This window comes from Scyliorhinus canicula, chromosome 25 (assembly GCF_902713615.1).
Source record: "Scyliorhinus canicula chromosome 25, sScyCan1.1, whole genome shotgun sequence".
NCBI classification, from domain to species: Eukaryota; Metazoa; Chordata; class Chondrichthyes; order Carcharhiniformes; family Scyliorhinidae; genus Scyliorhinus; species Scyliorhinus canicula.
In genome coordinates, this window is record NC_052170.1 from 6155328 (window position 1) to 6181256 (window position 25929).

General features: G+C 51.1%; 1 protein-coding gene across 2 annotated transcripts in view; it reads right to left on the reverse strand.

Annotated features, from left to right (window-relative positions):
- Nucleotides 1–25929, reverse strand: part of LOC119957252 (collagen alpha-1(XI) chain-like) — a 282576-nt gene that overhangs the window by 58011 nt on the left and 198636 nt on the right. For both annotated transcript variants that reach the window (XM_038785099.1, XM_038785098.1), the window contains 8 exons: nucleotides 17900–17953; nucleotides 14889–14942; nucleotides 13904–13957; nucleotides 11486–11593; nucleotides 9739–9828; nucleotides 7197–7250; nucleotides 6639–6746; nucleotides 5140–5247 (listed from right to left, as the gene is read on the reverse strand). In XM_038785099.1, the coding sequence (XP_038641027.1) occupies nucleotides 5140–5247; nucleotides 6639–6746; nucleotides 7197–7250; nucleotides 9739–9828; nucleotides 11486–11593; nucleotides 13904–13957; nucleotides 14889–14942; nucleotides 17900–17953 (630 nt within the window). The remainder of the gene's footprint in view (nucleotides 1–5139; nucleotides 5248–6638; nucleotides 6747–7196; nucleotides 7251–9738; nucleotides 9829–11485; nucleotides 11594–13903; nucleotides 13958–14888; nucleotides 14943–17899; nucleotides 17954–25929) is intronic.

Consider the following 25929-nt stretch of genomic DNA (forward strand, 5'->3'; position numbering starts at 1 on the left):
ATTTCATGTGCAGGCTGTCATATGAATGACATAAAAACGAAGAACATGTTAGACCATTATTGGCACTTTTTGGCAACTTGGGTGGGAACGTTGCTGAGGCAATGGTGGCTATACACATTGTGGCCCACGGCCTCTCTTGCAGCCAATATATAATGAAACAAGTGTAGAAGTGGGATAGATAACAACCATCAACTTCACTTGCAACTAGGACAGAAAAAGGGGGGGGGGGGTGGCAAAACGGAGCAAGTGGAACCTTCCGCTACCTCTGTCTAAGTGGGTGTCTACCCACTGGTGCCACCAGCGAACCGCTGTGAACCCTCACCTTGCCTGAACCCCAACTACATTGCAAATTAATCTGCGGTTTTCCGCTATGTATCTCTCTGGTCTTGCCAACAATTTTACCTACCCCAGTATTCCAGCTCCACATTGGTGAGGAAGCCATTTTAATGCAAATGTGCATCACAGACAGCAATGGCCAGGCACTGATTGGATCGCTGCTGATCACTGGCCACTTGGGCAGTAAATTCACGAAGGCTCTGCTCTGCCAGATTCCCATTGTGTGAGAAATGCTTCGCTTCATTGAGTCAGGCCCAATTCACTCGGGCGCAGTGTAAACAGAGGCATTGATCATCTGGCCGGCCAAATGGTCTATTTCTGTACTGTTTATTCAATGTAACTAAATTTAACTTGACAAATCATTTCAAACCAAGATATTCTGAACTATATAAAACGGAGGTTGATCCCAGTAACATCTCTTCAAGGAAGCATACCGGCTGCTTTGACCTGATGGTGCTTGGTAACGTCAGGAAAGGGGTTTTGACAGGAGTCCGAAGACTTTGTAATGAGATCCAGATTTGCATATTTAAATAAGTCACTTAAATATGTCAGTGCCGGATTCTCCCGGGACCCAACACCCCCATCTAGGAGACCTTGGCATGGCACCATTCAGCACTGGTCCACCCAAATATGTGCCAGGCAGAACAGGATCTGGGGAAGGGGGTGATCTCCCAGGCCATCGGTGGTCAGGCTCCGGGCAGGGGGTGGGGGGGTACTCTGGCACCCCTGATGTCACCCAGGCACCTTGGCACTGCTACCAGGGCACGGCCAGGCTGGCAGTGGACAAGGTGCCAGGTTGCCCATGCCAGGGACCGAGCCCAAGGATGCCCTGGCCTTTATGAGCTGGGGGTGAGGGGGCTAGGGCTCAAGGACCCCTTAGCTGGCAAGCTGGGGGCCTCCAGAGCCCGTGGCAGGGGGGGGGGGGGGGGGGGAGGTTAAGAGATCAGGGCGGCATTTAAAAATTACGCCCCTATCTCTTCCTGCACTGACCAGCTCAGCTCAGCCCGTCGGGTCAGGAAATTAAGTTAAGTGCAGCCTCGGAAGAGCGATCCTTGCAAAGGCCAAAAAGACCTGTTTGTTAGCGGGGTCCTTCAAACACTCTGCTGAACGCACCCAAAACAGGTGTGTTAAACCACTGTTACTGTATTGTATATATTGTGGTAAACCACTGTTACTGTATTGTATATATTGTGGTAAAGCACTGTTACTGTATTGTATATATTGTGGTAAAGCACTGTTACTGTGTTGTATATATTGTGGTAAACCACTGTTACTGTATTGTATATATTGTGGTAAAGCACTGTTACTGTATTGTATATATTGTGGTAAAGCACTGTTACTGTATTGTATATATTGTGGTAAAGCACTGTTACTGTATTGTATATATTGTGGTAAAGCACTGTTACTGTATTGTATATATTGTTGTTGTCTCTACTGGCTCGGCCTGTGGCTCCTCCCCTCAGGCTCTGTATAAAGGTGGCTGACCTCTGGCCCTGCCCCAGTTCGGGATCAGTTGCCAGCAGGTTCTCGTTCAGCTTATTCAAGCCACAGGTTTGTTCCACAACTCGTCTTTGGTATAATTGATGGCACATCAACAGGAAATGTTTTTTTCCTGTTTAATTGCGCCCTATGTCAATGTCTTATCGATGCTCTTATTAAGGTTTGTTACCGTAAAATGCATTGTTCAGGGAATGGGTGTTTAAACATATAATTAGGGGGTAGCTGGGGCACTGGGTGGGAGGTGGGGAGTGTTGACATTAAACAAAGTCAATCCACTGCCTCAGCAAGGAAAGTCGCCGTGTCTTAGTTTTGATTTACCAACTGGCATGGATCTTATAAACGCACAGGAACGAATAAACATAAACTAATAAACCCAGCATGAAATTCAGGAGAAATCCTCTTTGCCCAGTGGCGACAATGATCGACTCGCTGCCATAGGGAGCGATTGAGGTGAATAGTATGGGTACCTTTAAGGGGAAGCTCGGTAAGCAAATAAGGGACAAAGGAATCGAGGATATGCTGATTTGGTAAGGGGAAGAGGGGGGGGTGGGAGAAGGCTTGCGTGGGGCTTGAACACCAGCATGTACCAGCTGGGCCGAATGGCCTGTTTCTGCACCGCAAACTCAGAGTAATAAATCCAACACCGCCCATCCTGGTAGGGTCACATGGCCAAGCAACCTGTAATTAATTGAAGAAAAACTCTGCACAGGCTGGAACTCTAATGTTTAATTAAAGGGCCATAAATTGACTTGGTCGGATCTCAGCAGCAGAGTCCATCAGGGACATTGATTGTGATCAAGCTGAGCTCCATTTTACAAAGCAGGTAAAAGCAGAAACGGAACAAAACGAGCCAGTGGGAGGACAATCTCCGATAATGTCATCAAACAACAATCACTTTGCAGGACGTTTGGGGAGGGCGAGTTCACGCCCGGTTAATGGTCAGGTTTATGGTCGATGGGAGGCCTCCGATTCAATTGATTTTCCTCAAAATTGATTTGTGGGCAGCACGGTAGCACAAGTGGCTAGCACTGTGGCTTCACAGCGCCAGGGTCCCAGGGTCGATTCCCTGCTGGGTCACTGTCTGTGCGGAGTCTGCACATCCTCCCCGTGTGCGCGTGGGTTTCCTCCGGGTGCTCCGGTTTCCTCCCACAGCCCAAAGATGTGCAGGTTAGGTGGACTGGCCGTGCTAAATTGCCCTTAGTGACCAAAAAAGGTTAGGAAGGGTTATTGGGTTACAGGGATAGGGTTGGAGTGAGGGCTTAAATGGGTTCGTGCAGATTCGATGGGCCGAATGGCCGCCTTCTGCACTGTATGTTCTATGTCTATGTCTAAGAAATAGGCTAGCTTCTCACTGCCCTGATTGCTTTGTGTTTCCATGTCCTGGTTGGTCATTCCATCAGGACAATCCGATTGGCTCATCGGGGTCTGCTATGGACGTGCTTATCTGAAGGTTTGCTTTCCCAAGGGTCACATTCCTTCTGCCAAGCGGCAACTCCATTACACCACGGGCACGCACGCCGAAGCCCGCCCGCTGAAGCCCCCGGCTGGCCAATCAGGGCATTCTGACAGAATGGTCAGTCGGGGTCGGGAAACGCGAGCCAGTCCGGGCAGCGGAAAGCTGCCCCATGGCAAAAGGACTTTTATGGAAAAGAGCCCGGGAATCGTCGAATCCCGAGGTGGGAAAAGACACAAAGGTGGCCGATGGGAAGATGACTCTGCAGACAATGATGGTGCACTGATCGATGGAAGTACAATACGAAGGAATCAGGTCAAGTCTACACTGACCCTTCTTTTTTCTTTCAACCCATCATGGGATGCAGGCGCCCGTGCTTGCTCCCCCTAATCCCCCTTCAGGAGGGACAATTAGTGTGTAATTTTCTTCTGAGTTCTGCATCGACGAATTGACTCAGCACTCCCCGTCCGGCTGCAGGCTTTCCTCAAAGTTACAATGCACTGTTCATTAAGATTCTCACAGATCGACCAGGTGTGGTTAGGTTTATTCAGTAACGTGACCACAAGGTGTTGGGACTTCCGAGCAGAGGGCTTGACTCCGGGGCTGGGCTCCCTCTGTTGCCGATGTTTGCAGTTACAGAACATCAGGCCAAAAGCTGCAACGCACAGATTCAGGTGCCTCCACATAGGCCGGCTTGGCAATAGCTGGTGGGGTTCCCGAGCAAGTTGAACCAGGAAACACTCATTCAAACTTTCAACCAAGTTGTCGCTTCTCATTTGATCTTGAAAGAGTCGCTCGGGTCAGAAAGTAAAGTTGAAGGAGACATCGCGAAAAGGCTGCGGGGAAACTAAACCAAGTTCCTGCTGGGATTTGAATGTGCGAGCGGGAAAGGGCTGGTAACACACTTGCAGTCAGCAGTGGCAGGCAGTAAGGAACTGCACTCTACACGATCAGCAGCAAAGATAGACAGCAATCCTGAACGTTCTTACAAAGCGGTCGGGTCGAACACCCAGAAGTACAAATATAGACATGTTGAAGTTCACAGCCACCCTCCCCGTATCTCGGCAACAACTGGCACCAGTAAAGCAAGCTACGAGGTTAGCCCACATTGCAACATTCAGACGTTACACGGGAGAATCTTTGGTTTGGCTTTTTGAAGGTGGATCAAGGCCAAAAGTCAACTTCTCCCAGATAGAGGTTGGGCCAAAGGTTCTATTTTGAGGCGAGATCTCCTGGTGAATTAAACGTTGGAGATAGAGGAGAGACAGATGGAGGGAGGAAAGGGTGGGAGGTAGAGAGAGAGAGAGAGAGAGAGGCAGAGATAGAGAGGGGCTTTAATTCCTAAAACATCAGCCGGGATTTTCCTGCCCTGCCTGCCGCTGGCATTGTCCACTCCGGCTGGAAGTCGTTCTCGGTTTGACTGGGCCTCCCAGTCTCCCGCTGTGGATTGCACCACCACAGGGCCTGAACATACCAACCGTAAGGGGCGTGATCTCAAGCGAGAGCGCTACACAGCGGGTAGATCCCGGGAGAGGCCTCCTGTGAGTTTCCCAGCAGCCTTTACACCTTGCAGGATATACCCAAGTCCCGCGAGGCATCAAAATCAGAATCCCGTCAAAGGGTCCATGACCATGCAGCACGCACCTAAGTAGGTTATAGGCCAAGGTGGTTTCTGGGCCTCTTCGAGGCATCTGGAGGAAGGGGAGAGGGGAGGCACCCTGGACAATCCCTTCAGCAAGGATTCAAACCTGCACAACCCCAACTTGGGACCGCCGAAGTGAGCAAGGCTGCATCCCGTGGTACACAAGGGCACCGTGACTTGATAACGTACAAGAGAAAATTCCACCTACCTTGTCCCCATCATCTCCCGGAGAGCCCGAAGACCCCGTAGGTCCCGGTAAACCCATGGGACCCTGGATCCCATCATCACCTGCAGGGCCCAGGAGCCCCTTGTCACCCTGGAAGTGAAAGAAGAGCAGCGGTACATCAGAGATTTGTTTAGAAAATAAGGCATAGTAGCAGAATTGGGCCATTCGGTCCCATCGGGTCTGTTCTGCCATTAAATTATGGCTGATATGTTTCTCATTCCCATTCGCTGCACAGGGGTTAGCACTGTTGCTTCACTGCGCTAGGGTCCCAGGTTCCATTCCCGGCTTGGGTCACTGTCTGTGCGGAGTCTGCACGTTCTCCCCGTGTCTGTGTGGGTTTCCTCCGGGTGCTCCGGTTTCCTCCCACAAGTCCTGAAAGACGTGCTGTTAGGTGAATTGGGCATTCTGAATTCTCCCTCCGTGTACCCGAACAGGCTCCGGAACATGGCAACTAGGGGATTGTCACAGTAACTTCACTGCAGTGTTAATGTAAGCCTACTTGTGACACTGATAAAGATTATCATTCTCCTGCCTTCTACCCGTAACCCCTGATCCCCTTATTAATCAAGAACCTATCTATCTCTTAAAGACACTCATTGATTTGGTCTCCACAGCTTTCTGCAGCAAAGAATTCCAAAGATTCGGCATCCTCTGGCTGAAGAAATTCCTCCTCTCAATGGTAGGTGGTGGCGTAGTGGTACTGTCACTGGACTAGTAAATCAGGGGCCTAGAGTAATGCCCTGGGGACCCAGGTTCAAATCCTGCCACTGTAGATGGTGAAATTTGATTTCAATAAAAGTCTGGAATTAAAAGTCTAACGATCACCATAAACCCATTGCCGATTGTTGTAAAAACCCATCAGGTTCACTAATGTCTTTTAGTGAAGGAAATCTGCCGCCCTTACCCAGTCAGGCCGACATGGGACTCCAAACGCACAGCAATTGCCCCCCTCGGGATGGGCAATAAATGCTGGCACAGCCTGCAATGCCCATGTCCCACAAACAAATAAAAGAAAGTTTTAAAGGATCATCCTTTCAGTCTGAGGCTGTGCCCTCTGGTTCTAGTTTCTCCTACTGGTGGAAACATCCTCTCCAACGCCCACTCTATCCAGGCCTCGCAGTAAGTGAGATTCCCCCTCATCCTTCTAACCTCCATCGAGTAAAACCCAACCGCCCCTCACAGGACAAGCTCTTCATTCTTGGGAACCTCCTCTGGATCCTCGACAGCGCTCAAGTAATTTGTGAAAATCCTGTTTACTATTGGGCGATGTGAACAAGGCAATGAAAAGAATGGGAAATGTCCTAATAACAAGCTCGCATCCCGATCTTATTTACCGCGGGTCACTTTAGGAAGGGAAAGAATAAGATAAAGTGAGAAACAAGAATGTGCAAATCCTCCCCTCCGCTGCCAACTAATAAGAATGAAAATGTGAAGTAGCCACCGGGATTGGTTTACGGTAAGAAGCAGACGGCAAGACTTACCACGGCGCCTTTCTCCCCAAGAGGGCCAGGGGGCCCCGGACCCCCAGGTCGCCCTGGCAGGCCTATGGCTCCGGCTGGACCATTCGGCCCTCGTTCTCCTGTCGACCCCTGCATAAAGACATTGGAGGGTTAGGTTATCCAGTGAGGCCGGAATCCGCTTTCTCCCAAAACAATCGGGTCAGTGGTCGAGGCTTGAGGTGCAATTTCTATTGGTCACCCGATAAATTTGCCAGCGAGGGGTTTCCAGCCCACGTTGAGAAACACGCAGGACTAGAGGACATCAGAATTAGAGGCTGGTGGAGGTAATTCCATCCCATAATGCAACTTTGACATGACACAAGATCACCGCTGCGCCGTCTCTCAATTCCATTCATCCCCGGTGACCCCATTGCGCATCGTACCTTGGATGAGACAAAATCGATCAAATTCAGGTGTGAAATCGTGCTGGCATTGAATTCCACACTTTGGCCCACGTTCCGGGCGCCAGCGATTGGCGGCATTCGGTGCCTGCGGAGGAGAACGCGAAGCGGTACAGCACGGACGAGGATTCTCACTCACCGTTGGGCCTGGTGGACCCATCTGACCCTCTGCTCCTTTCAATCCAGGGGGACCCTGCAGGCCAGGAAGAACAAACCGGTGAACATTGCAGCTAGGCAACAAATCAACAACCAAAAAAAATACAATTGAAAATCATGAGGTAGAACATTAAAGGTTGGGGACTCAGAGACAGAAATGTTTGAAAGTGACCAGGCAAATTGAGAAGCCGTTTAAAAAACAAATGAGTGGTCCTTGACACTATTAAGGATAAAAAGTAATTCAGGAGTGAGGAAGTAATGTTTAAAGCTCAACGCAGTATTGGTTCTGCCTCACCTGGATCAGCGCCTTCAAATCTGGACATGACATCACAGGAAGGATGTCAAAGTCTGGGTTACAGAGGTGATTGGCACTGGCAATGAGGGAATTCAGTTACGTGGAGAGACTAGAGGAAATGTAATGGTGTAGTGATTACTTTACTGCGCCAGGGACCCAGGTTCGATTCAGGTGACTGTCTGTGTGGAGTTTGCTCATTTTTCCATATCTGTGTGGAATTCCTCCGGGTGCTCCGGTTTCCTCCCACAGTCCAAAGATGTGCAGGTTAGGTGGATTGGCCACGCTAAATTGCGCCTTAGTGTCCAAAGATGGGTCGGTTAGATTACGGGGATAGGGCGGGGGAGTGGGTATGGGCAGGGTGCTCTTTCAGAGGTCCGGTGCAGACTCGATGGGCCGAATGGCCCCCTTCTGCACTGTAAGGATTGTACGATTCGATCAGTAATTACGCCATGGAATTTCATGGGGGCTTTTAAGGCTTCACGGTGACTCAGTGGTTAGCACTGCTGCCTCACGCCACCGAGGACCCGGGTTCGATCCCGGCTCCGGGTCACTGGCCGTGTGGAGTTTGCACTTTCTCCCCGTGTCTGCGTGGGTCTCACACCCAGATCCCAAAAAGATGTGCAGTGTAGGTGGATTGGCCATGCTAAATTGTCCCTTCATTGGGAAAAAAAAAGAATTGGGCCCTCTAAAATGTAAAATAAAAATTCATGAGAACTTTTGATATAAAAAATAAGGAGAAGAAAGTTTCTAGCAGGAGGTGGACTTATTGTTTTAGGTGAAAAAAAATGACAGGAGAAGGATTTTATTTTAACTCTGTGAGTGGTGATGAAAGGGTGCAGATTGGGTTAATAACTTCCAAACTGGATAAATCCTTGAAGAAGGAGAAAAAGAATGTCAAGCCATGGGGAAAGGACACGGGGATTGTGGAGCCAATTGCATAGCTCTCTCAAACCGCCACAAGTCATGATGGGCTGAATGGCCTCCTTGTATCCCGATGGATTCTCCGGCTGGCAACCAGTTTGGAAACACTGAAGGAAATTTCTCCTCAGTGCTGCAGTTCAATCCACCCAGTGCCAAGCACTGGAAGGAGGCCGGTTACCTCATTTCCCCGAGGTAAGCCATTAAAAATAGGGCCACCTAGCATGGGTCTCCCACTTCCTGTTCAAAAATGCACTTCCTGTTGTAAGTTTTGGCCCCCTTTCCCTGCCAATGTTGGCCATGATCAACGATCAGGTCAACACATCTATTCAATCTTGCCAATTTGTTGTCACGATGCTGATTAGAAGGCCAATTCCTGATCCTTTCTCTATCCAAGCCCATGTATTCAACAACATTTGACAAGGAAATTCATTGAACCAACATCAATCCGACCTCACAAGATCGTCCACTTACAACATAAACCATTGCAGGAATTTAAATTCGGGCAGATAATAAAATCGAGTCTCAGTAATGACGACCAGGAAAACACCGTTGAATGTCGTTAAAAATCCCTTCTGGTTCACTCACGTCCTTCAGGGAAGAAAATCTGCCGCCCTTACCCGGTCTGGCCTACCTGCGACCTCTGACCCACACAGCGATGTGGCCGGCTCTTGACTGCCCCTCCAAAATGGCCGGGTCACTCACTCAGTTCGAGGGCAATGAGGGAGGGGCAATAAACGCTCGGCCAGGCCAGCGACGCCCACATCGCAAGAAATAATATTTTAAAACGCCCAGAGGTGGTCAGTCAGATCCAGGATGAACGTGCTCACGCGGTGATGAAAAAGGTCGGCTTGACGCTGAAATTATTCCCCCATCTTCCCTCACCGTAACTGAGTCAAAGAACCTGCGTTGCAAGTCAATCAGAATTTGTAGAACGTGACTCGGTCCTTGTGCGACCCCTTATTTGAAAACTCTGCTCCTGATTCTCGATTCCTCCCCCTCCACCCCCCACGCAACCCCCCCCCCCCCCCCCCCCCCCCGCCCTGAGGCAAAAACATCCTCCCATGGTGCACCCTGATGAGCCACCTCAGAATCCTACATTCTTCTAAAGCCCAAGTATAGGAGCCAACTGTTCCTCACAAGGCAAGGCCCTCATTCCATGAACCTACCGAGTGGACCTTCCCTGGACTGCCTCCGATGTCAGTCACAACCTGGAGCAAACGTCCCTCCCAGAATTCACGCTGCAGTAAAACCCGAGGAAGCAGTTTCTCCGCTCGCGCCACATTCCCCGCAACTGCTCGGGGGGCCTTACCAAAGCTCCCGGCAGTCCTCGCGCTCCTGCGAATCCCCGTAATCCAGCAGGACCAGCTTTTCCAGGTGAACCAAAGGGACCGGGATCTCCCTGGAAGGAAGGAAGGGCATCAGAATTTCCAATCAATTTCCAATTAAAATTTCCAAAATAAATTCTCATTAAAATTCCCCATGAAAATTCCCTATTAAAACTTCGCAAAAATTCTCAAAGGATTCCCATTAAAATTTTCGTAACAATTCCCATTCAAATTCTTTAAAAATTCCGGTTACAATTAGTTAAAAATGCCCGTTAAATTTCCCGAAAGAATCCCTTTCAAAATTTTCAAAACAATTCCCAAAATTCTTTAAAAATTCCCATGAAATTTTCCCAAAAGATTCCCATTAAAATCTCCAAAAAATCCCATCAGAATCCCCAAGATTCTCATGAAAATTTCGAAAACAATTGCCATTAAAATTGTTCTAAAATTCCTCCCATGGAAATTCCTTAAAAATCCTCATTTAAACCCCCCCAAATTTTCCATTAAAATTGCCAACAAGGGCAGCACGGTGGCACAGTGGGTTAGCCCTGTTGCCTCACAGCGCCGAGGTCCCAGGTTCGATCCCGGCTCTGGGTCACTGTCCGTGTGGAGTTTGCACATTCTCCCCGCGTCTGCGTGGGTTTCACCCCCACAACCCAAAGATGTGCAGGCTAGGTGGATTGGCCACACTAAATTGCCCCTTAATTGGAAGAAATTAATTGGGTACTCTAAATTAAAAAAAAAATTGCCAACATAATTCCCATCAAAATTCCCAAAGATTTTCATAAAAACTCTTGTAATGTGGAAGTGCACAGTAACACAGTGGTTAGCACTGTTGCCTCACAGCACCAGGGTCCCAGGTTCGATTCCCGGCTTGGGTCACTGTCTGTGTGGAGTTTGCACATTCTCCCCGCGTCTGCGTGGGTTTCACCCCCACAACCCAAAGATGTGCAGGCTAGGTGGATTGGCCACACTAAATTGCCCCTTAATTGGAAGAAATTAATTGGGTACTCTAAATTAAAAAAAAAAATTGCCAACATAATTCCCATCAAAATTCCCAAAGATTTTCATAAAAACTCTTGTAATGTGGAAGTGCACAGTAACACAGTGGTTAGCACTGTTGCCTCACAGCACCAGGGTCCCAGGTTCGATTCCCGGCTTGGGTCACTGCCTGTGCGGAGCCTGCACGTTCTCCCCGTGTCTGCGTGGGTTTCCTCCGGGGGCTCCGGTTTCCTCCCACAAGTCCCGAAAGACGTGCTTGTTAGGTGAATTGGACATTCTGAATTCTCCCTCTGTGTACCTGAACAGGCGCCGGAATGTGGCGACTAGGGGATTTTCACAGTAACTTTATTGCAGTGTTAAGATAAGCCTAATTGTGACAGTAAAGATTATTATTCTATGATAGCTGCCTCCGGCAAAACACATCGACTGCTTTGGTCTGGAGAAACACAGACTGAAAAGATCCTAGGCTGTGACCGACAAGTTTTAGCCAGGCTCACCATTGACACTGCATTAAGTAGCTTCAGTTGACCTGAACCCGGGGAGACAGGGAGTGTATGTGGACTCTGAGGAGTGGGGGCAGGCAACGGGGCTGTAGCGGGGGGCAAAACAGAATCCAGCTCTGTGGAACGAGAGAAGATGTGCTCAGCACACTAACTCCGGCCAGGCTGAGAAAACAGCCTCAAGAATTGGAAGCTCCTGGGAATCGCAGAGGGCAATCAGCAAACCTACCTTAGCCCCTTCCTTTCCAGCGGTACCTGGGATTCCTTGTTCACCCGGAGGGCCTGGTACTCCAGGATGTCCACGCTCTCCCATCAGTCCACTGTCACCTGCAGAACCCTAATGGACAAAGGGAGGATAAAAACTCCCATTTATATAGTGGTTTTCACATTGCAATGCTCTGTACGGCCATCAAAGCAAGCGCAGTTACTGTTGTGATGTCGGAAAGACGGCAGCTAATTTGCGCACAGAAACTTCCCGCAAAATAAATCCTCGGAATAATGACTGGCTAATCTGTTTCCTCACGGGGGGGGGGTTCTCTTCGCCGCGCCGGCCCCCCGGGCAATATGGCGGAGCCCGACAGGGGCCCGGCGCGGAATAAAGAAGTGCCCCCACGGAACAAGCCCACCCGCAGATTGTGGGCCCCGATCGCGGGCCAGGCCACCGTACCCCTTCCCCCCCCCCACCCCCCCCGGGGTCGGATCCCCCTGTGTCCCCTCAAGGACCGCTCCCGCATACTCACCTGACAGGTCCCGCCGTGCGCGAGGTGAGTAGTTCACGCCGACGGGACTGGCGAAAAATGGACGGCCGCTCGGCCCATTGGGGTCCGGAGAATCGCCGGGGGGGGGGGGGGGGGGGTGGGCTGCCGCTGTCAACGGCCCCCGACCAGCGTGGCGGGAATCCCGCCGCCGCCCTAAAAACGACGCAGGAGAATACGGCAGCCGGCGTTGGGGCGGCAGGGTGGGATTCACGCCTCCCCCCGGGGATTCTCTGACCCGACCGGGGCGGGGGGTCGGAGAATCCCGGCCTTTATGTCCAACGGAAAGGACGGCGTCTCTGACAGTACAGCACTCGGTACCGGGCTGGAGTATCAGCTTTGATTCAGTGTAGGCTCTGGGCCCACGGTCTTCCAATTCTCGAGGCAAGATTGCAACCAACGGAGCCGCAGTTAACACTCATTTTAAATCTCAGCTCATTTTCGAGAGCTTCCTTACAATCTGCACTCATCGGTAATAATAGATGGAGACGCTGGTTGTATTAAACAGCTCTACCTGTAGGGATTTCCTGCTGGAGATGTAATCGAACAATATTCATTAAACAGTCTTGTGGGGAGTATATGTTTTGTTGCAGGAATTTCACCAGTGTTTCCAATTTAAAAAGTATATCTGCTCCTTCACTATTGTCTCTGGGGATGTGGAGATCGCTGGCTAGGCCTGCAGTTATTACCCATCCCCCAAGTGCCCTTTGTTTAAATCGATAGTCTATTTGTTACATGTGTCACACTTTCCGTCTGAGAGTCTCAATTGCAGGGGCCTTTTTGATAGGCTTTCCCCATCGTTGGCTACAGGCCTCATAGGCACAATTATCCAATGCGCTCTTCAAAATGGAGCTTCAGGTCCCCGTCCATGGGATGTGAGCACGGCTGTCAAGGACAGCATTTGTCGTCCATCTCCGTCTGCCCTTGACCACTGCTCTCCGAGGATAGACCACTTTGCGTTGGCTTTCTGTGGCCTTTCTACAGGAGATCCAGCTATCTATTCGAAATTAGAATGTGGGGCACTCTGCCGCACCCAATCACCAATGCCCTGCTGCAATCTGCCCCAGCAGCTCTCCAGCGTCACTCGCCCATTTTCGAACGAGAATTCTGCAGATGGTTGTCAGTAACGGCAAACCATTTCTCCTGACTGTGGCGATCTGCTCCTCCAAATTACAGAATGTGGGGCTGGCAGAAGATTGTTCCAATCGGTTGCTTCTGCATCATCTAGGTTCAAGTGTGCTTCCCAGAGATGGCGGATGGGTGTCTATCTCACTGAAACATCACCCCAGCAGAATAAACTTGTCCATTCACCCCCCCTCCCCCCCCCCCCCCCCCCCCGCCCCGCCGAAAAAAAAACCAAAAAACGGCATCACTGTGGTTCAGATTATCTGTATGGCAACTGATCACAAGCTTACCACCCCCACATTGATTCTGTCTACACCTCCCGCTGTCTCAGGAAGGCAGACAGCATTGTCGGAGACCCCTCCCACCCAGGCTTTGCCTTCTTCCAGACCCTTCCATCAGGCAGAAGGTACAGAAGTCTGAAGACCCGCACATCCAGACATAGGAACAGCTTCTTCCCCACAGCTACCAGACTCCTCAACGACTCCCCCTCGGACTGATCTGTTCCCTGTAAGAACACGACGCCCTATGCTGCTCTCGCTCATATATTGCTTGTGTGGCCCCTTGTTCTGCACTGTAACCAATCACTATTGATGTACCATTTGTCAATGTTCTCTGTCGATTATTCTTTTTGTCTACTATGTACGTACTGTGTACGTTCCCTCGGCCGCAGAAAAATACTTTTCACTGTACTTCGGTACATGTAATAAATCAATCTCTGCTGGAATTATCCTCATGCATCAAGAGTGCCCCAGCTCTTCGGAGCTTACCTGAGGACCAACAACACCTGGTGGCCCGATTGGTCCGGTCTTGCCGTGGAAACCCTGCAGGATTGGATTGAAATAAAATGAAAAACCAATGAGCTGATCTGAAAGGATTGTAAGGGCACAGGTACAGACTGAGAATGATTTGTGGAATGTCGCGCGATTGGCTGAGAGGAGAGCTTGAGCAGGCTGGGCCTGTATTTGCCAGAGCTTAGAAGAATGAGAGGTGATCTCATCGAGACATATCCTTACACAGCTCGACAGAGTATATGCGGGAAGGATGTTTCCCCTGTCCGGGGTCCAAGAACCAGGGGAACACAGGCCGCAATTCTCCAGCTGCTAGGATTCTTTCTTCCTTCTGTCTGCGCACCCCGCTCGTGGGTTTCCCAGCGGCCTGGGGTGGCTTCAATAGAGAATCCCAATGACAAGCGGTGGGAAGAGAGAATCCTGCCGCCAGCGAACGCCCCCCCCCCCCCCCCCCCCTTACTGGGAGAAGGAAGAATTTCCTCACTCAGAGAGGGAGGCAGATCTTTTAACGTTCTCTACCCCAGATGTGTGTGGAGTCTCCTTCATTGAGAATGTTCAAGACGGACGTCGACAGTTAGACAGTAAAGGAAATTAAGGGATATGGGGATAGTGCAGGAAGATGGCATTCAGCTGGATGGTCAGCCGTGATCTAACTGAATGGCGGACCAGAGCCGAGGGGCCGAATGGCCTACTCCTGCTCCTATTTCCGATGACAGGTTGAGGAGTTCCGTGGGAAACCGGCAAAGGGAATTCCCCCCCCCCCACCCTCGTTTCCTGGAGAAATGAATCTCCACAAGACATGGGCAGAAGATACTCAGGCGCGGGCACATGCAGTGATGAGCTTCCTCAATCACCAAACTCTAAGATTTCTCCTCTGCACTGTGAGCACCAGTGGGCGGGACTATTCCGCAAGGGCGTCTGATGTCGCTGCTTAGAATCAGTACACAACAAAGGTGAAACTTACAGGCTCGCCACGTTGACCTGGGTGTCCGGGTATCCCGTCCTTTCCTGCAGGTCCCTGAGGATGACAAGAGTCATTAGTACGGTCAGTACCCTCCCGATTATTCGTGAGCCTGCCAACATCTACCTCAATCAACCTGAAGATGTATTTGGGAAGTCAGGAGGTGGGGGGGGGAGATTCTTTGAGGCCAAAGTGTCTGACTTTTCCAGCACATTAACCACCCCAACTTGCCCGAGGAACAGGTCCTTGCGAAGAAGAAATATTTCATCAGAGCGAGTGAGAACACAACCAAATCTCTGAGCTCTTTCGGAACAAACCTGAAATAACTCCAGATTTGAAATTGATAAAATGGGTCGATGGTATTTGGTCTGAGCGTGCCAGTCGAGACTCTTCCCACTTCGTCCCGCCCGTCTGGGCAATCCTTTCTCCCTCGTGGGTTTATCCAGTTTATCCTTTTAACGGATCTCTGCTCAACCACTCTCTGTGGTAACTAGTTCCAAACTCCCACCACCCTCTGGGATTCAGGAGCATCACTGGACGATCCCACTCAATCTCTGCTGAGAACGTACAGAGTGGAGCAGGAGTAGGCCACTCGGCCCCTTCGCGCCTGTTCTCCCATTCAATAAGATCGCGACTGATCGGATTGTAACCTCGGCCCTCGTTGCTGCCGACCCCCCCCCCCCCCGATAACCCCCTTTGCCAATCAAGGATCCATCTGGCTCTTCCTTAAAAATATTTAAAGATTCGGCTTCCACTGCCTTGTGAGGAAGAGAGTTCCCCAGACTCACCCCCCTCTGAGAGAAAGGAATTCTCCTCATCGCTGTCTTACATGAGAGACCCCTCATTTTTTTAACATTGACCCCTAGTTCTAGATTCTCCCACAAGAGAAAACGTTCTCTCCATATCCACCCTGTCAACACCCCTCAGGATCTTAAAAGGTTTCAATCCAGTCGTCTCTCACTCTTCTAAACTCCAGTGGACACAAACCTAAATTGCCCATCCCTTCCTTATAAGACAACCCACCCATTCCTGATCACTATCTTTAATCCACTGCTCATCCATTTTGATTGAGGTGAAGTTGGGACATGATATAATTTACAACCTTTCAGCCATGTAATTATGGGAGACAATGTCTGATTATACACTGATTTGAAATCTATTCTAATGGAGCCTCCTGGATTAAGCTGATTAGATCGGACCACAAAGCCTCATTCTTTTATTTAACCATTTAAAAGTCTCTCAAAGTTTGTCACAGTCTTTGTGCGCGTTACATTTCCAAGATTTATCGCTAAGGCCCTTTTTCGGTTCGATCAGGTTTCACACGAGCTGTTCCAATTGGTTTGTGATTTTTCATTGTCTTGGCTTTTTGAACAGTGGTCACGCTTGCAAAAAAAAATGTTAGCGGTGCCACTCTCCTCTCAAACTTTGGGTGGGATTTTTCCGATCGCGCCCATCTGGAGATCGGAAATCCCTGTTGGTGGTCAATCCCATGGCAGGCCGGAACAGAATATTTACCCCTTTGTTTCTGTTCCAGTTCAGAAGGAGGTCATTCGACCCATCGAGTCTGCACCAACCTTTCGAATGACCTCTCTGTCCATTTACACTCCCCCGTCCATTCCGCCCTATCCCCGTAACTCAGAACAGAATCCGCCCATCCCTGGACACGAAGGGGCAATTTAGCATGGCTAATCTACACATCTTTGGAGTGTGGGAGGAAACCGGAGCTCCCGGAGGAAACTCACCCAGACATGGGTGAACGTGCAAACTTCACACAGTCACCCAAGGCTGGAATCGAACCCGGGCCCCTGGAGCTGTGAGGCAGCGGTGCTAACCACTGAGCCAACGTTACGTGGTCTATTGCACTTCTGCACTCTCCCACCTAACCCCAGGCCTCCTCCTTTTGGATTTTCACCAAAGTTCTCCCGACACTGGTGCTGGGGAATATTCCGGAGAATCTCTGGGTAAATCCGCTCTCCCTACACACACACGCCCCTCTCTTACTTTCCTCCCTTATGTGGCAGGCTGGTTCGATGTGGACTGTACTCGATGCAGGGAAGCTAGAAACAGACGTGTAACACTGGAGAAGATCCAACACTGTTTAACTCAACGATAGAACTGACAAACATATTCAGCTGTGGGTCAACACTATACTGATCTGACTGGAGACCTTGTATTAGCCTGACCAGATTTAATAGCTACCGCATGGTGTTTGCACTGGCTAGCTCGTGAACTCTGACTGTCTCAGTGGCTGGGTCCAGAGAGGGCGGGAAACCTAGTACCCTCTGTCTGGTGATTGGCTGCACTGTGTTGTGTGCTCACTGGTCATCGTGTGTGTCAATCACTGCCTGTCTGCACCTCATTATATATATGAGTGGATATTATGACACTCCCCAAGCTGTACATCAGCCTCCCACATCCCAAGACCGGCACATGCCGAGAAATGGAAGAGTATTGTCTGCTCTCTCCCTGCAATATGAATTAAATCTGTGTATCGTCCCCAGTAGAGAAGGCGAGATAATAATAATCTTTATTACTGTCACAGTAGGCTTACATTAACATTGCAATGTAGTTACTGTGAAAGTCCCCTAGTTGCCACACTCCGGCGCCTGTTCGGGTACATAGAGGGAGAATTCAGAATGTCCAATTCATTTAACAAGCACACCTTTCGGGACTTGTGGGAGGAAACCGGAGCACCCGGAGGAAACCCACGCAGACACAGGGAGAACGTGCAGACTCCGCACTGACCCAAGCCGGGAATCAAACCCGGGTCCCTAGTGCTGTGAAGCAACTGTGGTAACCACTGTGCCACCGTGCCGACCCATCCCCATGATATCACGGCAGGACCACTGGGATAAACGTCACCTATCCAGGTGTTGATCACCAAACTCATCCTTCCCTGGTGCTCCAGAGTATGAAAGGCTCAAAGGTGAGCCTCCCGACCAAGAATTCAACAGACTTGAAAATCTCCTCCTCTCCGCCTCCCGAATAAAAGGAAATGAGGAAACGTCACTCACCGGAGGTCCTTTCGGTCCTGGAAACCCGTTCGGCCCCTGAGGTCCTTGAGGTCCCTGAAAAAGCACAAACGACATCATCAGCCTTCGCAAAGCTCCGATTGGCTCCGATTCTACTCTCTCGGGCCTCGGCGCGGAGGAAGCCCGCGCACGTCCGAGGCTGGTCAGGTTTCTCACAACTGGGCAGTCTGCATCGCGAGCCATCGACTGATCAGCACCATAGGCTGGTCATTCAACACTCAGCTCACAGAACCTGGGATGCAAGATTAGCAATTGTGGGCTTGTTGTCCGAAAGATTGAGCGGATGCACTGGCACCTCAAGCTTCGGAAGCCAGTTTGATCACCTTTAATATACATTGAATCTGCAGCTTATAAACTACTTTTTACGCTTAGAGTGAACAAAATGAGCATCGTGGTGGATACTTCCCAGTGTTCCAGGTCAGTGTATAGGAGCAGCAGCCTTTTTGATACGATCATGATCAATCTAAACTTCACTTTCTCAACCCATCCCTCTGTACCCAAGACCTCAATCTAACCTCAATCATTGCTGTGGGTCTGGAGTCACATGTAGGCCAGACCAGGTAAAGAAGGCAGATTTCCTTCCCTAAGAACATGAGAGAACCAGATGGGTTTTTACGACAATGGTTGCACGGTCATCATTAGACTTTTCATTCCAGATTTTTATTGAATTCACATTTCATCATCTGCCGTGGCAGGATTCGAACCCTGGTTCCCAGGTGTTGCTCTGGGTCTCTGGATTACTAGCCTGCCGACAGTACCACTTTGCCACTGCCTCCCCTGTCAATGACTGAGTGTCCACGGCTCCCTGAGGCAGAAAATCCCAAAGACACACAAGTTTCTGAGTGAAGACATTTCTCTGAATCTCAGTCCAAAATATCCAAACCCTTATCCAGAGATTAGGAGACAGAAGTGGAATGTTTGCTGATGATTGCATCAATGTTCAGCAACATCCGCAACTCCGCTGAATCAATCCCTGCCCTTATGCAGCAAGACCTGGACAACGTTCAGATGAGCTGACAGGTAATGAGTAACATTCGCTCCAGGCAAGTGCCAGGCAATGGACACCTTGAACAAGAAAGAGTCTAACCATCTCCTCTTGACATTCAATTGCATTACCATTACTGAATCCCCCTCTATCAACATCTTGGCAGTTATCATTGACCAGAAACAGAACTGAACCCAGTCATATAAATATTGTGGATACAAGAACATTTCAGAGGCTAAAGATTCGGTGGTGAGTAATTCACTCACCTACAGGGCACAAGTCAGGAGTGTGATGGAATACTCCCCACTTGCCTGGATGAGCGCAGCTCCAACAACACTTAAGAAGCTCGGCACCGTCCGGGACAAAGCAGCCCGTTTAATTGGTGCCCCATCTGCCAACTCCAACATCCACTCCCTCCACCACAGTGGCAGCCGTGTGTACCATCAACAAGATGGACTCCAGCAACTCACCAAAGCTCCTGAGGCAGCACCTTCCAAACCCACAACCTCGACCATCGAGAAGGACAAGGGCAGCAGACGCATGGGAACACCATCTCTTGGAAGTTCCCCTCTAAGTCACTCACCATCGTGACTTGGAAACATATCACCATTCCTTCACCGTCCTTGGGTCAAAATCTTGTCATTCCCTCCCTGACAGCACTGTGGATGTACCTACACCGCATGGACTGCAGCGGCTCAAGAAGGCGGCTCACCACCACCTTCTCGAGGGCAATTAGGGATGGACAATAAATGCTGGGCCCAGCCAGTGAAGTCCACATTACGTGGGCGGGATTCTCTGATCCTGAGGCTAAGTATTGACGCGTTGTAAACGCCGTCGCGTTTCTCGATGGCGTCAATATGGCCTCAGGAGCAGCGATTCCGACCGGTACAAGGGGCCAGCATGGGACTGGAGGGACCCATGCTGCTCCAGCTGCCGATCCCGGCATCAGATGGGTGCTGCGGGTCTGTGCATGCGCAGTGGAATCGGCGCCAACTCGCAAATGCGCAGTGGAACTGTCGCCAACTCATGCATGCGCAGTGGAACTGTCGCCAACTCACGCATGCGCAGTGGAACCGGCGCCAACTCGTGCATGCGCAGTGGCTCCATTCACCGCGCCGACCCCGACGCAACATGGCGTAGGGCTACAGGGGCCGGCATGGAACAAAAGAGGCCCCCGCCCGAGAGGCTGGCCCACCGATTGGTAGGCCATGATCGCTGGCCTGCCCTCCCCCCCCCTGGGTCGGCCCGCCCTCCCCCCCCCCCAACCAGGCTGTCCCCGGTTGCATCCACGCCGAGGTCCCACCGGGTAAGAGCAGGTGTGAACGGCGCCGACAGGACTCGTTTATTTTGGCGTGGTCGCTTGGCCCATCCCGGGCAGAGAATCGGCGGGGGGGGGGGGGGGGGGGGGGGTGCCGCGTAGAGCAGCCCCCGACCGGCAGTACACCGATGCCGCCGATTCTCCACTCTCTGAAGAATTGGCGGACTGGCGTCGGGCAGCGTGGCGGGATTCACGCCCATCCCGGCGATTCTCCGGCCCTGCGTGGGTTGAGAGTATCCCGCCACACGAAAAGAAAATGAACCTGAATTCACTGGCTCTCCAGTTCCAGGAAACATACAATTTATACTTTGCAGTGAAGGGACAGACAATATTCTAATTTATCTTCCAACATTGTTTCACACGGTGGTATCAGTGTACAGTTCACACATCAGACATAGCGGGCGGAATCCTACCAGGAATTGGCAAACGGCCCTCCTCAGGCTGAAAACCGATGTGTAACTCTCCAGTTGCACAGACCAGTTTCCTCCCCAAATATTTAGCCTTTGGAGAAAAATAAATAAGTGGATGTGGTTTACGCTGCCCTTCTGACAGGACAGGGCCTGCTACAGCCGGCCCCCGCCTCCACATTCGATGGGAGCTACATCTTCGAAGGGTGTCTCGATCAGCACTGCAACCTAACGCCCCCAGCCCCCGTCATGGATGTACAGCAGTTACCTCACCCCCCTCCCGCCACCCACCCCACTGACCATCATCACTGGCATTACCCCCCACCCAACAGTCATCGTGCGCATTCCACCCGTCCACCAGCACCATGGCACTCCCACCACCTCCTCCACCCCTCCCTAGTGTCCGCAACCCCCCCCCCCCCCCACTGCATATTTCTCCCCCCCTCCATGGGGCTTCCATTTGGACCCGACCCAGCACCTACCGTGCCACAGGTTGGCACCGTGCCAACCCAGCTGGGCGAGATGTGACTATTTGATATGGGGCGGGGGGGGGGGGGAATTGTGTGGAAAGGGGGGGGCATTAATGATATTTAATTAAATGGAAGTCTCTTCCAACTTTTTTTTCCAAATTTAGAGTACCCAATTCATTTTTTCCAATTAAGGGGCAATTTAGCGCGGCCAATCCACCTAGCCTGCACATCTTTGGGTTGTGGGGGTGAGACACACGCAGCCACGGGGAGAATGTGCAAACTCCACACGGACAGTGACCCGGGGCCGGGACCAAACCCGGGTCCTCGGCGCTGTTAGGCAGCAGTGCTAACCACTGCGCCACCTTGGCACCCTGAAATCCATATGATTCATGTCATGGCATCACTGGGAAGGGGCGGGGAAAATCGGGAAACTTGGATCGCTCTGGAAAAAAAAATCCCGTTTCCTGATTCTCGTGGAACTTCCTACATTCGATAACAAATATTTCACATGTTCCATTTCCAGTGACATAGCTTGTGCCTCAGTTTTGCTCACTCAGTCAGTGCGGGATCCTATCGTTGCTTCAATGCTTTTGCATTACCTAATTGTGAAAACCTTTTCTTCCAGATGATTGCAATGGCGTGGGCGGCACCGTGGCACAGTGGTTAGCACTGTTGCTTCACAGCTCCAGGGTCCCAGGTTCGATCCCCGGCTTGGGCCACTGTCTGCGCGGAGTCTGCACGTTCTCCCCGTGCCTGCGTGGGTTCCCTCCGGGTGCTCCGGTTTCCTCCCACAAGTCCAAAGATGTGCGGGTTAGGTGGATTGGTCAAAAGGTAGGCGGGGTTGCTGGGTGACGTGGATAGGGTGGAGGCGTGAGCTTAAGTGGGATGCTCTTTCAGGGGCTGGTGTAGACTCGATGGGCCGGATGGCCTCCTTCTGCTCTGTAAATTCTATGATCCTTGTTCGCTTCCTGGACAGACAATTCAGCAGGGATATAAAAGCCGGGCAACTGGTCCTGAATTATTTCTCTGAAGTTATCAGGCAGATTTCCACCACACCCAGTACGACAAACAACCAGCTTCACCCTTGCCTTCTGGGATGTCCCAACTCATGGTGTTCCTCGGACCCCCATTCGCCTGCCCCAGCCTCCCCTCCGATCGCTGGCCTCTATAACTCAACCACAATTTGCTCGACCGCAGTCTGAGCGCAAAGACATAGGAAGACACAGTAGATTCCTACTGCAAACTGGGTCAAAAATAACAGCAGGGCGGAGAATAAACTGCCAAAGTCCACAGCAGAAGGATTCCTCAAACATTTGAGAGGGGATATCCTTGGCTTTCATAGTCCCAGCGTGCTCTCAGAGTTTCTGCCAAGTTAAACAAAGGAAAAAGTGAGCCTGAGAAATGAGCTGTGTGTTCTGCAGGTCACCAGAGAACAGAGAAATATCGTTGCCCCCTTGTTCAAAGGAAACTGTCGAGTAAAGTTGAACATAATTTATTTTCCTGTATTTCTGATGCTTTGTACATACAACTGTACATCATTCTTGTCTCTTAAAGTCTATACAGGAGATCGTTCGGCCCCTTGCACCAGTGCCAGCCCCCCAAAGATAACTCAAACTAAATGGCAATGTTTTGTTAATATTTAAAAGCAACTTCACATTGGCAGTTCAGTTAGCTTCCGTTAGGCACAGTCCGTCTAATTTGTAGGAGGTTTTGAAGGAACATTTCTCAAAGCTCACATTTCCCACAGCTGAAGGGCCTGTTCCTGTGCTGTACTGTTATTTGGTCAAAAATGGACACCATATTGGGGGTGTGGCCTCACCAAGGCCCTGTATAATTGCAGCAACACATCCCTGCTCCTGTACTCGAAACCTCTCGCAATGAAGGCCAACATACCATTATCCTTCTTTACCGCCTGTTCCACTTGCCTACTTACCTTCAGCGACTGGTGCACGAGGGGACCCAGGACTCCTTGCACATTCCCCTCTCCTAATTTATGGCCATTCAGAAGGGGCCATACAAAAGTGAATAACCTCTCATTTATCCACATTATACTGCATCTGCCATTCATTTGCCCACTCACTCAACTTGAGGATCTCTGCATCCTCCTCACAGCTCACCCTCCCACCCAACTTGGTGTCACCTTCAAATGTGGAGATATTGGGCGTGATTCTCCGCTGCCCACGCCGGTTGGGAGAATAGCGGGAGGGCCTCCCGACATTTTTCACGCCCTCCCGCTATTCTCCCCCCCCCTCACCTGACCACGTCACGAATCGCCGTTTTTTACGGCGAGCGGCGATTCACCGCGGCCGATGGGCCGAGCGGCCGGGCCTTTACGCCCGTTTTGTAACGGCAGCAAACACACCTGCTCGCTGCCGTCGTAAAAACGGGCGCTGGATGCCCGTTTGGGGCGGGAGCACCACCGTTGTGCTCGGGAGGGGACAGGCCCGCGATCGGTGCCCACCGATCGTCGGGCCTGCGTCCAAAAGGGACGCACTATTTCCCCTCCGCCGCCCGACAAGATCAAGCCGCCACGTCTTGTCGGGCGGCGATGGAGAAATGCGGAACCGCGCATGTGCAGGCTCCGTCAATGGCGCGATGACGTCACCCGCGCATGCGCGGGTTGGAGCCGGCCGCGCGTCATCTTGGCGCCCGGGGTCCTGCTCCTAGCCCCGATGGGGGGGAGAATCGGGTCCCGGGAACGGACGTGAAGGCTGCCGTGAAACACGGCCAGTTTCACGGCAGCCTTTACGACTCTCCGCATCTGCGGTGAATCTCGCCCATTACATTTTGTTCCGTCATGAATAGCCGGGGTCCCGGCATCGATCCTTGACCCCATCAGTCACGGCCTGCCAATTGGAAAACAACCCGTTTATTCCTACCCTTTGTGTCCTGTCTGCCAACCAGTTTTCTGTCCATCTCAATACACTACCCCTAATCCCATACGTTTTAATTTTACCCGCTAATCTCTTATGTGGGTCTTTGTCGAAAGCCTTCTGAAAGTCCAAATAAACTACATCCACTGGCTCTCCTTCATAAACCCTACTAGTTACATCCTCGAAGAATTCCAGTAGATTTGTCCAGCACGATTTCCCCTTCATAAATCCATGCTGACTCGGTCCGATTCTGCCACTGTTTCCAAAGTGCTCCGCTATAAAATCTTTGATAATGGATTCTAGGATTTTTCCGACTACCGACGTGAGCCTGACTGGTCAAAAACTCCCTGTTTTCTCTCGACTTCCCTTTTTAAATAGTGGGATTACATCAGCCACCCTCCAATCTATAGGAACTGTCGATAGCATCTTGGCAGGTAGGCACCACAGCCACTATCTCTAGGAACACTTTCTTAAGCACTCTGGGATATAGATTCTCAGGCCCTGGGGATTTATCAACCTTCATTCCTATCAATTTCCCCAACACCATTTCTCAAGTAATACAGATCTCCTTCGGTTCCCCACCATTTCTGGTGTTTTATTTGTGTTGTCCTTTGTGAAGACAGAATATGAATTTAGTTGATCAGTTTATTCCTTATTATAAATTCTCTTACTTTTGACTGTGCATTACACAGGACATTGTGCTCGGGAGGATTGATTTGACAATATGGGGTGGGATTCTCCCAGCGTCCGTGCCGGAATCGCGATCGGCGTGGGAGGCGGAGAATGGCCCTTGATGCTGAAAACCGGCGCGACGCTGCTCCCGCTATCCTCCGGTCCCCGGAGAATCGCGGATGAAATGAAAAATGAAAATCGCTTATTGTCACGAGTAGGCTTCAATGAAGTTACTGTGAAAAGCCCCTAGTCGCCACATTCCGGCGCCTGTCCGGGGAGGCTGTTACAGGAATCGAACCGTGCTGCTGGCCTGCTTGGTCTGCTTTCAAAGCCAGCGACTTAGCCCGGTGAGCTAAATCAGCCCCTAGGGGGCCACTGACAGAGACCCCCGTGCCGATTCTCCGAGGAAAAGTGGCCGAAGGCGTGGTTTTACCCGCGTTTTGCCTGTCGGGAACAGCCTGCGGAGTCAGGTGGGGGAATCCTTCACCGGGGGGGGGGGGGCCTAAAGGGACGGCCAGGCTAGCGATCAGGGGGCACCGATCGGCGGGCGCGCGCGATCTCGGGGGCGCCTATATTGTCGGGGCTGCTCCGCGTTCTGAGTCTGCCATTTCATGCAGGGCTGCCGCCAAAGGCCGCCGCCATGCGCAAACTCCCGACCGGAAGTGCAGGGCGCCGTCAGTCAGAGCTTCGAGGAGCACTCCAGGGCCCTGCTTGCCCCCTGCAAATTGGAGAGTCACTCTGGACTTTCTGAAGGAAAGCCCAGAGTTAAACGCCCGCATTGTGACACTGGAGTGGGGACATAGCCCCTATTATTGAAGAATCCCGCCCATGTTTTAAAAGCAGCAAACTGACTTTCAGGATTGCGAACGAGGGAATGTCGAGTGCCTTCTGACCAAGCAACGTTCGCGTGAAGCATTCTATCACATTGGGGAGATTAAACGCAGACTGGGTGACCGCTTTGCGGAACACCCCTCGCTCAGCCCGGAACCATGGCTCCAACCTTCCTGACGCTCGCCAATTCAACTCACTGCCTCGCTCTCACGCCCACATGTCCGTCCTTGGCCAGTCAATGCTCCAGTGTCGCCCAATGCAAACTGGAAGAGCAGCACCTCATCTTCCGATTGAGCACGTTACAGCCCCCATCACTGAGATCAACGTTTTCATACCGTGATCTTTCTCCTCCATCTCAGACATTTATTGCCTCCAATGCAATATCCCTCCCTACCTCACCCCTCCTTAGCCCCGTCCCACACCAGGCCACCTGTCTCTCATTCCTGAGTTTGCTTC